This window comes from Achroia grisella, unplaced genomic scaffold (assembly GCF_030625045.1).
Source record: "Achroia grisella isolate CSIRO2021 unplaced genomic scaffold, CSIRO_AGI_Agris_v1 utg1111, whole genome shotgun sequence".
NCBI classification, from domain to species: Eukaryota; Metazoa; Arthropoda; class Insecta; order Lepidoptera; family Pyralidae; genus Achroia; species Achroia grisella.
This window is the reverse complement of record NW_026712581.1, coordinates 660,058-673,240: the sequence shown is the minus strand read 5'-3', so window position 1 is coordinate 673,240 and position 13,183 is coordinate 660,058. Positions and strand designations below refer to the sequence as shown.

The following is a 13,183-nucleotide window of genomic DNA, read 5'->3' as shown; positions in this document are numbered from 1 at the left end:
AAATGTATCTTAGATATTTTTACGGCTGTAATTGAACTGACATTATAATGACTATAGTCAATGAAATATAGGTATAACATACTGATGTTGTAGATGTAGACTACTGCTCTACCACTAGAGATAAAGTAAATAATATATGTATATGTGATATATCAATTAAAGTTTTTATGTGGGACAGTTTTGCTTTCACGACCTAATATGTAAACAGTCGGATTAGTGATACAAGGCTGCAATGAACTCAAGAGAAACGGTCTAAATTAAAAAAAATATGCTCTAGTAGTTTAATTGATTTGTAAGTTATGATAGTTTTAGTATATTATAGTTGTTATTACTATTACTTTATCCATAATATATATGTATATACTCTGATATTTCTAAAAGAACATGTACTTCATTTTATTATCTGTTTAGATACCAAAATAATAAATTATAATAATATTTACCCTGTGTTAATTGTATTACCTGAGTGGTGAACTTAGATGTTAAAATAGTCATCTACTCGTAAATGGAAGTTCAAGTAAGTTAATAATGTTATGAATTCTTTATCGGCAGGTGAGGGGCGAGCGTGATGCGTCGGCACTTGTGATGTGCACTCTAATATGCAGTGGGACGGCCTCTACTTCGTCTGTCTAGCGTTATGCTGCCTACACACTGCATCTGGTAATTATATGAATTATATGAATTACGCAAATTACAATAATTCAATATTATTTTTATATCTGCTTCAAAATAGTGGATGATTCCATGTCCACTATATTCATCATGCAACTTTCAAATGGGATGATATTATGCTAAATACCCGTTAAAAGTCTAATATCCATCTGAAATTCTATATAAATTTAAATTTGATGAATATAACGCACAGATCCAGCTTGTACAGATGATAATTTAATATATACTCTTTGGGTAGATAAAATTATAGTCTAGAATGACAACCAGTGTGATTTTTTAAATGACAAACAAAGCAACAGTCTACCTAATTAATGATAATACCCTTAAGTAGGTTTGTAATTTTGAAAATTAAAGATAAAACAAGAATTATAGAAGTGACATTTCGAATTGTAAACATTAAGCTATGTGAAATAAAATATATACATAACGAATTTGTGCTATATATACATTTTGATGTCAATGATAAATGATTATTTGTATATACAAATGTATCGGTCTGTAGTCTAGGTTTAGCACACACCGCCTACTATGTACAAACATTTGTATTCATAAGTATGATTGTTCCTATCGGTCTGGGTGGTTTCTATGTGTTGTATGTATGTATATTTGTATCAGTTTCTAGTAACTATAACACAAATTTTAGCTAGCTTAACTTGGGTTAGATGGCGTTGTGTGAATTATTATTATTATTATTAACACAAATATCGCGCAAAGATAGCGTATTAATAATAGTATTTAAGTCAGTTATAAACAAAATATAAGTGTACTTACTCATAATATGAATGCCAGAGTTAGGTCAGAGATACTTACTTATTTAATCTATTTCACATCTTACGAAACACCTTAGATTAAGGAGCAAAGCGAAGCAACGCGAAACACCAAACTGTAATTAATCTAAATTATAAATGTTGTCAGGTTAATGCATATTTCTCTGTTGATTTGTGTTGACAACCTGCCATGTCTGAGTTACACGAATCTATGATTAACTAAATAATAAGCAATTAAATCACAGTAATATAATATTGATATTAAACTATTATACACTGTTTTAGGGTTCAAAGTGAGAACCTAAACAAAACAAGTATGTTCATATTTGATGTACTGCTGATATATATAATGACCACTATACTTTCATTTTGTCACACTGACAAAATGGTAATCTTAATAAGCTTTCTTAATAAGCTATCACATTCATCCGGTGACCATACTTAATTGGGATAAAAAGTACCTAATTTATTTTCTTTTTCATTCAAAATACTCTGTATATACCAAATTTTATTACTACCAGTTCATTATGGCCAGAGATCATTATAAACTTTTTTTATAATTTTAATTGGTATTTATAAAAATCAATTATAACTAATAAACAAGTCTAAAAATAATAAAAAATAAAATTGTACGTATTAATATTTTAATTATCTTTGAATTATTATTTTACCTCATTTGTAAATGAATATGTTCAGTTCATTTATTTGCTTTAGAAAAAAATCCTTTTCAGGCTTATAATATGTTCGTTTTACTTTCGGAGCTGGGAGAGTTAATAAGAAAATCCTTAATGTTACATACCTACGGCTATTCAAGCAAATAAAACTTGGTTGCTTGGGTGCCTACGCTCTTTATTTCTCTTGATTGAGTTTCTTACTAGTTCTGACATATTGTTAGTTTTTCTGGAGAAGTTAGAGTAAATACAGTTTCTTATAGGCATTGTCAGTGTTACCAAATAAATTGGTATCGATAGAGTCTATCAAAATTATGTCGTGTTCATCAAACTAAGGATAATGACAACTAATTGTACCTACCAGTAAGACACATGACTTACGGGTTACGTACAGTTACATAAACTCAAATAGATTGGTAGTACAGTGGTACGCAGTGTGTTATATATAGAGAATACTTTTTATAGCATTTCTGACATACTAACTTTTATATAAAAGGCTAGGGAAAACATTAACTTCCTTGTCATATAAAAATTCTTGGAAATTGAACTATATTTTTTACTTTTAAAACGAAATATATCTGGAAATACTACTAGTATATATTTTCCGTTTTCCGATCAAATAAATTCATGTAAGCCATTTCATAACGCCTGATAAAACTTGGCATCCGAAACCGTGTATTGGAACAGAAATTATTTGTGAACTTTCCACCATTAAATTAACAGCAAAATTAACGATATTTATTGGGGTATCGCGAGTGAAGTAGACCACAAGTTTTTAAATAATATGACAGAATAAATTGTAATGTATTTTGAAATATTTATGTAGTAGCTTTATGTATATTGGAATATAATGGGCGTAATTACTGTCTGCGAAATAACAATTACTTGTAACTTATAAATTGTAGAGTTAATCAATTCTATGATCAGTTTTTTTTACTTGTTTTTTATTCAAAAGCGTTTTTATTATCTAGCGTCAAACTTAAGCTGCGATTTTTTTTATTAGTTGATATATGTATATAAAATCTTATTTATAACTTAACTAACTTATCTTTTGTGCTTATTAATTCTATATTTACATTTAATTCTATTAAAATACGAATAACAATGACAATTGATAGCTTAAGTGATTTTTAGGTCCACATTTGAATATTAAAATTTGCTATTTACAAATCATAATGAAATTCGTACTTAAATTCTGAATATAACTCTAATTAGGATAGGTTACGAATTATATACTGAAATTCAGTTCAATATTGTGTTTCCGTTCAACCATAATGAATGATAAGTATTCTATACATATGTACAGCATGCAATAATACTTTATCTATTTCTATTCTTTTTTTAAATACAAGTTTTAGTAAGCCCACTGTATTGCAGTGTCAAAAGATAGAAGTAAATTCTGTTACCCTCAATTATGGACAATAAGAAATTATATGATATAAAACTACTCATTACTCGTATACAGTAATGTTAAACCTGTTTTTATAAGACTAAAAGTATTACAATTCACATCGCGTTTTGGGATCAGCCTTGACAGACGACGACGGCTTTCGTCATTTTTCAGGCTCAGTCATACGAGCACCCAAAAATATCTTTTTAGATAAACTACCTATACTGATTTTATTTATAACTTGTTTTTTTTATGGTTAGCATAGAATATGACAGTAACAATCTTTTTATCGAAATAACAAAAAATGAAAATAGGAGAGGATAGTATAAAAAGGTATTTTATACTTGTGTATTATTACTTTCAAGAATTTGTTTCAGATATAAAACCGTCTTTTGTACCTTATTAGTTTAAAAAACTTATTTTATATTAAAAATACCCTTTCTGATAAACTATTTTTTTATTGACACACAAAACATTCGACACATTTTTTAAGCAATTTTATTAAATGAATCTAATTTTTAAAATTATATTTTTTGTAAAAACAAACCACATGAGTTACCATCTCTGTTAAACAAAAAGTAATAAAATTGAAATCCTACTTATTACCCATCATTATATTTTTTTTAATAAATTTAATCCAAACATTTTTACGGATTATAAAATAAATCTTTATAATCTATGCAGAACCGCTACGATTCCCAGAAGATTACCGAGCAAATGGCGCCAGAAGACGTCGGAGCGATGAGAAAGATAGCCTGGCACTATCCAGGGAGATATTTAGAAACATTAGTAAGCAATTACGAGAGAACATCAAACGAGAGGGAGCGACGGACCGAAATGACAATTTGTTACAAGGTAGGTTATATATAATTTTATCAGACTACTCTCTGCCTGTCATTTTGTCCGAAGGACCAAGATTTTCTTTAAGCCATAATACTAAACGGGGAAAAGTAAATTATTAATAATGAGATTTTTTTAATGGATAATAATGATACGGTAGTTTTGCTTACGCTAATAGTATACGCTAATGGGTACTAGTGAAAGAAGATAATATGAGCATAAGATCAGGTCAATTATCCCATTAAGCTGAAATTAACCATGATGATCTTAAGGGGAACAGCGTGAAGGTCGATTTTATATGGTACATTGCTAGCAATGAGATTATTATTAACAAGCTCTTTCTCCCAAGTTATGAGGATCATTGTCTCCATAGCAATGTGCCATGAGTGACTGAGCTGTCTTCATGCCCATCCTCATATATCATCTTTAACTGGTGCCAAGTTAGCGTATACTATTAGCACAAGCTGGTGCATAGCTCCATTATCATCCATTTCTATAAAGAAATCAGGACGATTAGGTAAACTGTTATCATGCTAATAAGCTATAAATAAAATTTAAAACTTTAAAAATTGAATAAATAAATGAAGAAATTGTGCTAACATTTTATCCAACATGCAAAAAATAAACATTTATTTAATTTGTTGATCAGTAAAATATGGTACAAAAGGCGGACTATTACATAGACATTCTCATCAATTTAGTCCATACTAATCTAGGTAGTACAGATAGTTATATTATATTGATACTAAACTTACTAAATTATTATGTTAAAACCGACGCGGCTCCGAAAACGAGAATTTCCTCAATTTAGTCCCTTTCCTTGTTATTTTTATATTTAATTTCGTAGTAGGTGTCTACGTAAAGAAAAGCAAATTATAATAAAAATTATTGAACGTTTCTCTCCTAACTTTAACTAACTAGACAGTTAGGTCTAATTCCCTATTCTATTACAGATACAGTTATTCGTTCTGAAATAAGATATAAGAAGTATATATAGAAATAGACATGTATATATATATATATATTTAAGTCTATTTCTATATACTTTTCTATATATACTTCTTACATATTCAATTAGGAATATGTATAGAAGTATATTTAATTAAATCCATCTTATTTACTTTATAAAACTAGACTTTAAAAACGATTTTTACGAATATTGGAAATTGTTTCATTTTCAAAAAAAGTAATCACTGTCCTTTGAAAGGGCCGGATTATATTTCATGGTAGTGTATTTCGGAGTATCTTATAAAAAAGTGGCCTCGTGTTTTCAATGAAATGGCTCCACATAAGGTCGACCCATAAATCTTTATAGTATTGATCTTCAAGAAAGTGTGGTTTCACGTTACTGAGTGGAGCGGTGCTCACTGACCTGTTACTTACGTTTTAATATTACGTATTGGTTTTAGTACGTTATATATTATAACATATATTATCATAGCTACGTGTATAAAATGTATTTTAGAATACAGAGTAATGACACTTATATACTAGGTTTTATTCTGTTAACTTTCTTATTTAACTTTATCTAATTCTTCCATGTAATTAGAATAACAAAGAAGAGTCCTCATGGTAAAAATCAAATCAAAATTTAATTTTCTCATAACTAAACTACTTACAGGTACTCGGTACTAGGTAAACACATAATGTATAGGTATGTATACTAATTTTAGTCATTATAGTTATCTACTATAGCGCTCTATCTTCATATAGATGCAATTATTATATAATTAGGTTCATAATATTATATTTTTAATATTAAATATAATCCAAATTGCATCGCTGATAAAGTATGTATCATTTATGAGAGAGTCAGATTTTCTAAATTGGTTAAATTTTATTTTTATTATATGTATTACAAATATAAATAAAAATTGACTGTTTAAATTACTTTTAAACGCAGTGGGACAAATCAAACATAGTCCACGTTTGAAAGAGAATTAATTAGTCTCTCGGGTCTGGTCGGTTTCTGTTTAAATTCTTGCTACAAAAGTAAAAGAAACGTTTTAGTTAAGCTCTTACCGTAATATAGGGGACTCATTGAAATGTACGATAAAGGGCTCATGACAACAAAGCCTAAATAATAATTAGTATATTATTTAGATAGTGTAGAAACTAATCGCGAACTCCGTTATTTTCTTAAACTACACAATAAAGTGGAATTGTAGGTACTAGACTAAACTATTAAATAAATATTTAATTAACAAATTATTATTATTTTATGTTGTTTATAATGTTGCTTAAATCATTTTTAAGTATAATAAATAGGAATATAAATAATAATAATAGGTAATATTGAAAATTAATGTACATTTGATACTTCTGTTCTAAAATCTTAATTTTCTGCAACTCTATTTTAAAATCTACTATTTAATCTATAAACTTACGGATCCAGTAATTAATCTTCATTTAAATAATCAAACGTAATACATTATTCATTTTAATTAAAGAAATAACAACTTCATCATGATCATTTCGACAAAACTTAGAACCATTAAAAGTTAATCCCAACTAGGTAGACGATAATTTTATTAATATCCGTCATAATTCCTGAATATACATAGCAATAAAACAATTTATTCATGAAGTTAAAACAGATAACAGTTAACTATTCTCGCAAGGAGAATATCGTTTTGCATAATTATTTTACAAACTGAGGTTTATTAGATAAATTGGTGAGCATACCGTAGGAAATCCGGTATTAATTTACATTACATTAAATAGGAACTTTGGAAACAAACCGATATATCAAAATGTCTTTATACAGATTACTGTGTGGTCTACTTGGAATTGGCCATCTTATCTCATTCCGAGAATGTCGTAAAAGGTAACTAAAGAGATAAGAAACTGGAGTATATCTTACTATTATTTTCTCTGCTTTTAAAACATCACACTGTGTCTCGTCATATGATATATTACCCTGTAATCTAGCTGTAATACAATGTTAATTAAACTATTATATTATTTATTGTACAATAATATTATTAACAATAACGGATACTATAATAAGTATCACATACATAACACTTTACGAAAACCAAAAGTGGTGTCTAACTGTAGATACATCGCTACTTGTGGGTATGTTGGTCTATTTACTTGTACTCTATAACTACAACTGAAACACTGTCACGTGATTATTTCGATATGTTAAAATTGGATAATGAAAAATTTAATCTGGTAATACTATTGGCGAAGATTATTAATTGGCATAGGACAATTTGATATGACAAGTAACATGTAAAATTACACCGTTAATCTTCCTAAATAAATAAAATAAATAACTTTTGAAACTATTTCATATAATTAAAATTACTAAAATAAATCTTTTCTGTTTCTACTTTAGGAAAGGTAGAAGAGTCTCGACACTATGTACCATACCAAACTTATCATGATCACCATCATGAACACCATTGGGGGCCATATTTTGAAGATGAGAAGTACTCGCAAGTTGCAGCCCATGTCGGCTCTGAAGCGTTGCTGAACTGTAGAGTCGTTATGCTAAAAGACAAAACTGTAAGCATAATTATTTGTTAAATTTGTTTTTAATTACTATTAATCATAAGTAATTAAATTGATTTTGTTAAATTAATTAACCAAAAATATTTTATAACATTTTTTTGGTAAATTTATTTATAACCATGCCTATTTACGTTACATGACATTTCGGTAATGAGGAATTAATTAGGCAAATAATATTATAAAAAGAATTTAATTAGATACTTTCATTAATTTAAATATCTAAAAATATCAGAACAATGTTGTTAAATGACTCCTTGCAGTCACATTAATTTTTGTTTAATAAAGTAGAATCATGATTAGACTTTTAATTACTTACAGTATTTGATAGTTTAATTAAATAAAATTCTTAGTTTAGTTAAATTTTGTAATGACTATTTTTAAATTCTTAGAAAAATAATCAAAAAAGTGACAAATTGAATATTATATAATAGATTACTAGGTTTAATATAAAATTCTTAAAATTTTCGTTTCATTACCGAAGAATAGGGAACTTTTCCGTATGACTTTAAGCCCTATAGCTTATCGAATTATATACATACTCGGCACATAGAGGCTGGTACATGTTTGCTGTATTTTCGGAGCAAACTCAAATCGCTTAATATTGCAATTGTTGTTTGAATACGTATAATACATACGTAGACTTTCTACTATTTATCATACTCAAATTTCTATAAAATGAAAAGCAGCACATTTTAATTTAGTATAATCTTTGATAGTATGTCATATACCGAAATGTATGTATGTTTCTAATTGTATGTATTACCTTTACTTGAATATATGAAACATAAGTAACTTAAACTACCGTCCGCAGGTAACGTGGATGCGGAATTCAACAGATTCAGCGCAGCTACTGACAGTTGGTCCATCGCCGTATACTGGCGATAATCGAATAGCTGTCAAGTTTCAATATCCAAACAACTGGAGGCTCAGTATGAATCCAGTTAAGCATTCTGATGCTGGGAAATACATGTGCCAAATAGCAACCCATCCTCCCAGGACAATATTTGTAAATTTAACTGTATTACGTAAGTATTGTAATATTAAACACTAGTTGATGCGCGCAACTTCTTCTGCGTCATTTGTCATTGCAGCTCTACCTATTAGCAGTAGATATAAGTAGCGTTATGTTATATAAACTAACTTTCAATACTAAAAGGATTTTCAAAACCAGCTCAAAGAGCTTATACCCCCGAACATTTAAACTCGAAGATATATTATTATAAAGAGGTATTTAAATAGGCATATATATTAAATTAATAGGATTCAAATTAAAACTATTATTATTTTATACATTTTTAGACTATTATTTATATTGAATAAACTTAATTTTTAAAAATACTAAATTTGTAAAAATTCTAGTCCTTATTAAAATGTAACATACATTCTTTAAAAAACAATATTTGACATTAGATTGTAATCTTACTTTATTTATAGTGTATAAAAACATTAACAAATCACTTTCAATACATTTATACGTTGTCCAAAAAGGTCATCATGTATAAAAGATTGTTATCTTTTATAATTTTGTAGCGTAGGTAGTAATGTCATATTTTATTTTTCCGCGTCCTCACATCGCGTATCAGATAAATCTAAAGCTCTCAGAGGACAATGCTACTCGTTTAATATTATTTTTCGTGATGAAAATTTTTTACGTTTTGTTCACAGGGGCTTTTACCCGATATCCATGATATACCGACCGAAATTTTAAATTACGTAATTCATAAGTTTTCTTTGCAACTTCATATAATTTAATATTACCCAGTTAATTACGTATTATTATTAAATAAATAAATAGTGGAGGTGTGTCTTACAAAATATTTTTACGACGTTGTTATATAGGAAATATGGATTCTTTCCATGTTTATTTTTGATTTTAGAAATAATTACATACTTTGTATGTCTTCTCATATTAAAAGATCCATAATGGTAGGCAAGCAACTGTACCTTATGTACCCAAAGCCATAAACAAACACATTTTAATTTTGCAATGTGCATCCCTATATCCCTATACAGATATACGTGAAAAAACGAAAATATAGCTTTTACGGTTACATGTTTTCCTTCTTTTTAACCTTAGGTAGTTCAAGCGTGGCGTGAAAAAGCACTTGGTGACCCGCCATAATGCGGACAAGTGTTGGAGGAAGATATTCGTGCCGTATTGTTGTTGGATTTAGGACTGTTGTATTGTCCCTTTTTATTATACCCTTTTTACACCGAAAATAAATTACATTATTTAAAAAGTTATCTTTGAAAACATCGCATTGTTTCAGCTCCTGTATTGACCATTAATAATGATCAGTCTCATGAGGTGAAAGATAGATTTTACAAAGCTGGAAGTTCAATAAAACTAACTTGTATCATATCAGAAGATTACGTTACGTCTTTACCAACTAAAGCTCCTACTACAACGCAAGCTCCTAGCACTACCCCTACAACCACTACTACAGAATTAACAACAAAATTGAGTACAGTTTTTAATAGAATAGATCTAGTAATGAATAAAAGTTGGAGCGTCGAAACAACGACAGTTACTTCAACAGTTAGTATAAGTACTACTACAACTAAAGCACCAGAGATAACCACTGCTGTAGTCATGACTGTGAAACCCACAACTCCGCCAGTTGAGAATAATATTTATGGTATATATTGGAAAAAACAAGGAAAAAACTTCTCCGATAATGTTACATGGCGCAATATGAGGTAATAAGAACATAGATTACTTTATATATTATATATAATTATGAATAAAAATAATTATACACTTTTTTTAAATTCAACTAATAAAAAAATCATTTCTTCATAACTATAAAGAATTTATAAAAGTCGAAAATACAATATACTTATTAAACAAGTACAATAAGAGACGAGTAAACATCACATCTTTATGTAGTTAAATATAAAAACGCTTAACATAGTACATACAAATTATTGTGTAGTTGCAAGTTGTCATAGAAGTATATATTGTTACTTTTTTTTAGTGCTACAATAAGTGTGGCGTCTGCTTCACAAAATGATAGTGGAACATACATATGTCTTTTACAAAACCACTCACAAGTAATAGTCAACGTACATGTTCTGATCGGTAAGTTTAAAATAACATTGTTTTTAATTATAGTATAACATTGGACCATAGTGTACACATATATTTTCATAGCAATATAAATAAAAATAGTGCCATTTTTGTGTGCTTGAAATGGTTTTACGCTTCATCGAGTTGGGGAATCGGGCAGAAGTGTTCAAATAATAATTTTCGAGAGGACGCCAGAATGGAGACTACTTTAGCCTACTGGGAAATACGCAATTTCACAATTCGAATTTCACAATCAGATATATTCTTGACCTAAAAATGGAAGGAAAGCAAAAATGAAGCAACGAATTAAGCAGTATTATGGTTATAACGACCTATATTTATTATGATCATGTAAGGAGTTTATTAGTCATCTCCATCCAAAAAAAAATTTTTGATTAACCAAATGTATCCAACGTTTGGTTTATCAAACATTTTTTTTCTCCCCATTTACTTCCCTAATGCTACCTCTCTTGGCGGTGCTAAACTTATCAAAGTCATTGGCCTAATTAGCACATTCTACTTTGCTGGGTAATAAACACTCTTACGTCGAATTTAATTTAAGACGATAGGGAACATAATTGTATCCTTGAGTTTGAATAACTATTCCAATGTTTAGAAGATGTACTATATGTATCACTGCTTGCATGTTGTTACTACAGCTAAATTGAGCGTAACGAGCGTGAGAATTTAAGTGTCCACTGAAACTTATTCAGTTCTGAAGCCAAGCAACATGTTTTTTTTTAAATTGAAGTGTAGTTTTCTCCGTATTTAAATATACAGTTAAAGTATTGATGGATGTGACTTCATACATGCGAACATTTGTACTTTGCTATCTATTAATGATCATCAAATCATAATAATAAATATTGAAACATCAAATGATAATGTGCGCACGGAAGAATAAAAGAACTGAATAAACAAAAAGAGGCCTTATAACCTAAAGCAATCTCTTACAGACAACAATATTCGTATGTCCATTTATTATTTGATTAATAATATTGTACGTATTTTTTTAATACGAATTATCATCTCTCTAAGAGACATTTTCTTTAGCCTACATGTTAAACTTACATATTTAAAATAATTAATATTCTGTAAAAATCATCTTAAGCCATTTTTTACATAAAATATTAACACTGTAATATAAGTTTTTGCCTCGTAACAATCGTATAATATATAAATAAGAGTGAATTCATGCCTGTACTTGGAAGCCAGTATTATCTGGTATTTGACTGTAATATTGCATTTAATCTTAATATTTCTTTACCAGGTGAGAACCAAGCTGCCGTTCATCATGACACGTGGAACAAAGGAACACTATTCTGGCAACCAATAAACTTATCTATAGTTTCTCTTATGGCTTTGCTTTTATATTTTACTTGAAATATACTTTTTTTCTAGATGGGCTGTATCAAAATTGTTTTTTATTTATGAACATGCATCTCTTCTATACAGAATTAAACGTTCAATATTGTAAATACATATTGAATGCCTATTAACACTGAAATTGCCCTTTTTGGAGCTTAGATACTTTAGAAGAATTTACATTCTGTAGTTTTAAATACAATATAAGAAAGTCCACTTCATAATTTCGCGAAAGAATTAAGAAACACAATTTTATAATTTAGAATTAGGAAAAAAGGTTGACTATTTTCAAAAATTATTTTAATATAACAATAAAGTTGTACGTTTGACTTAGCAAAGAAATTCAGTCATCTATATTTTATGTACATCTAGAAACGAATAAAGGCTTACCCAAAGTTAATTGATATCAGACAGTAGACTGAAAAGTAAAAGTAATTTGCAAATGGAATTGCCCTCAGTTCTTCGTATCTTACATCTACTTATAAGTATCGTACAGGACTATGCTGAGCATATTTAAAAAAGCGGTCCGATTAATATGTTAAGTTCAAATGTTTATTTAAAGAAAAATTGTACCAAATATATTTAATGTAGTTCCAAATGTTAGGTAGTATTTTTAATTGTTACAAAATAAAGCAATACCTATAAAGACAAATATTAAATATAACTCATTACTGTATACAAATATAATATTGGAAGTTGCCGAGTTCTAATTATACCTAATTGGTAATAGAAGTTGCTTTAAATATTTTATCAAATATTTTGCTACTTATTGTAACAAAAGTTTACGAAAACTTACGGATATCGTGAGTGGCTGTTCTTTGACTTCTTACAGTATGGTCAACCGTGTCAAACACGACTTATTTAGATATATAGGTACCATTAAATTCAG

The 13,183-nt window shown here is 28.6% G+C and overlaps 1 protein-coding gene across 1 annotated transcript; it reads left to right on the top strand.

Moving 5' to 3' along the window:
* Window positions 1-558: 558 nt before the first annotated feature.
* On the top strand, window positions 559-12,363 carry LOC131849582 (endoglucanase-like). The gene is made up of 7 exons (XM_059199682.1): window positions 559-660; window positions 4,185-4,355; window positions 7,684-7,853; window positions 8,671-8,884; window positions 10,130-10,559; window positions 10,838-10,941; window positions 12,200-12,363. Exons 1-7 carry the CDS (start codon window positions 600-602, stop codon window positions 12,310-12,312), a joined length of 1,263 nt encoding a protein of 420 aa, XP_059055665.1. The 5' UTR covers window positions 559-599; the 3' UTR covers window positions 12,313-12,363.
* The last annotated feature ends 820 nt before the right edge of the window (window positions 12,364-13,183 follow it).

What these genes read in the sequence shown, in the direction of transcription:
- LOC131849582 (XM_059199682.1), top strand. Translation starts at nt 600, where the DNA reads ATGCAGTGGGACGGCCTCTACTTCGTCTGTCTAGCGTTATGCTGCCTA. An exon ending in CTGCCTACACACTGCATCTG is followed by an intron (nt 661 to 4,184) that starts GTAATTATATGA and finishes TAATCTATGCAG; the next exon opens with AACCGCTACGATTCCCAGAA. An exon ending in GTTACATGGCGCAATATGAG is followed by an intron (nt 10,560 to 10,837) that starts GTAATAAGAACA and finishes ACTTTTTTTTAG; the next exon opens with TGCTACAATAAGTGTGGCGT.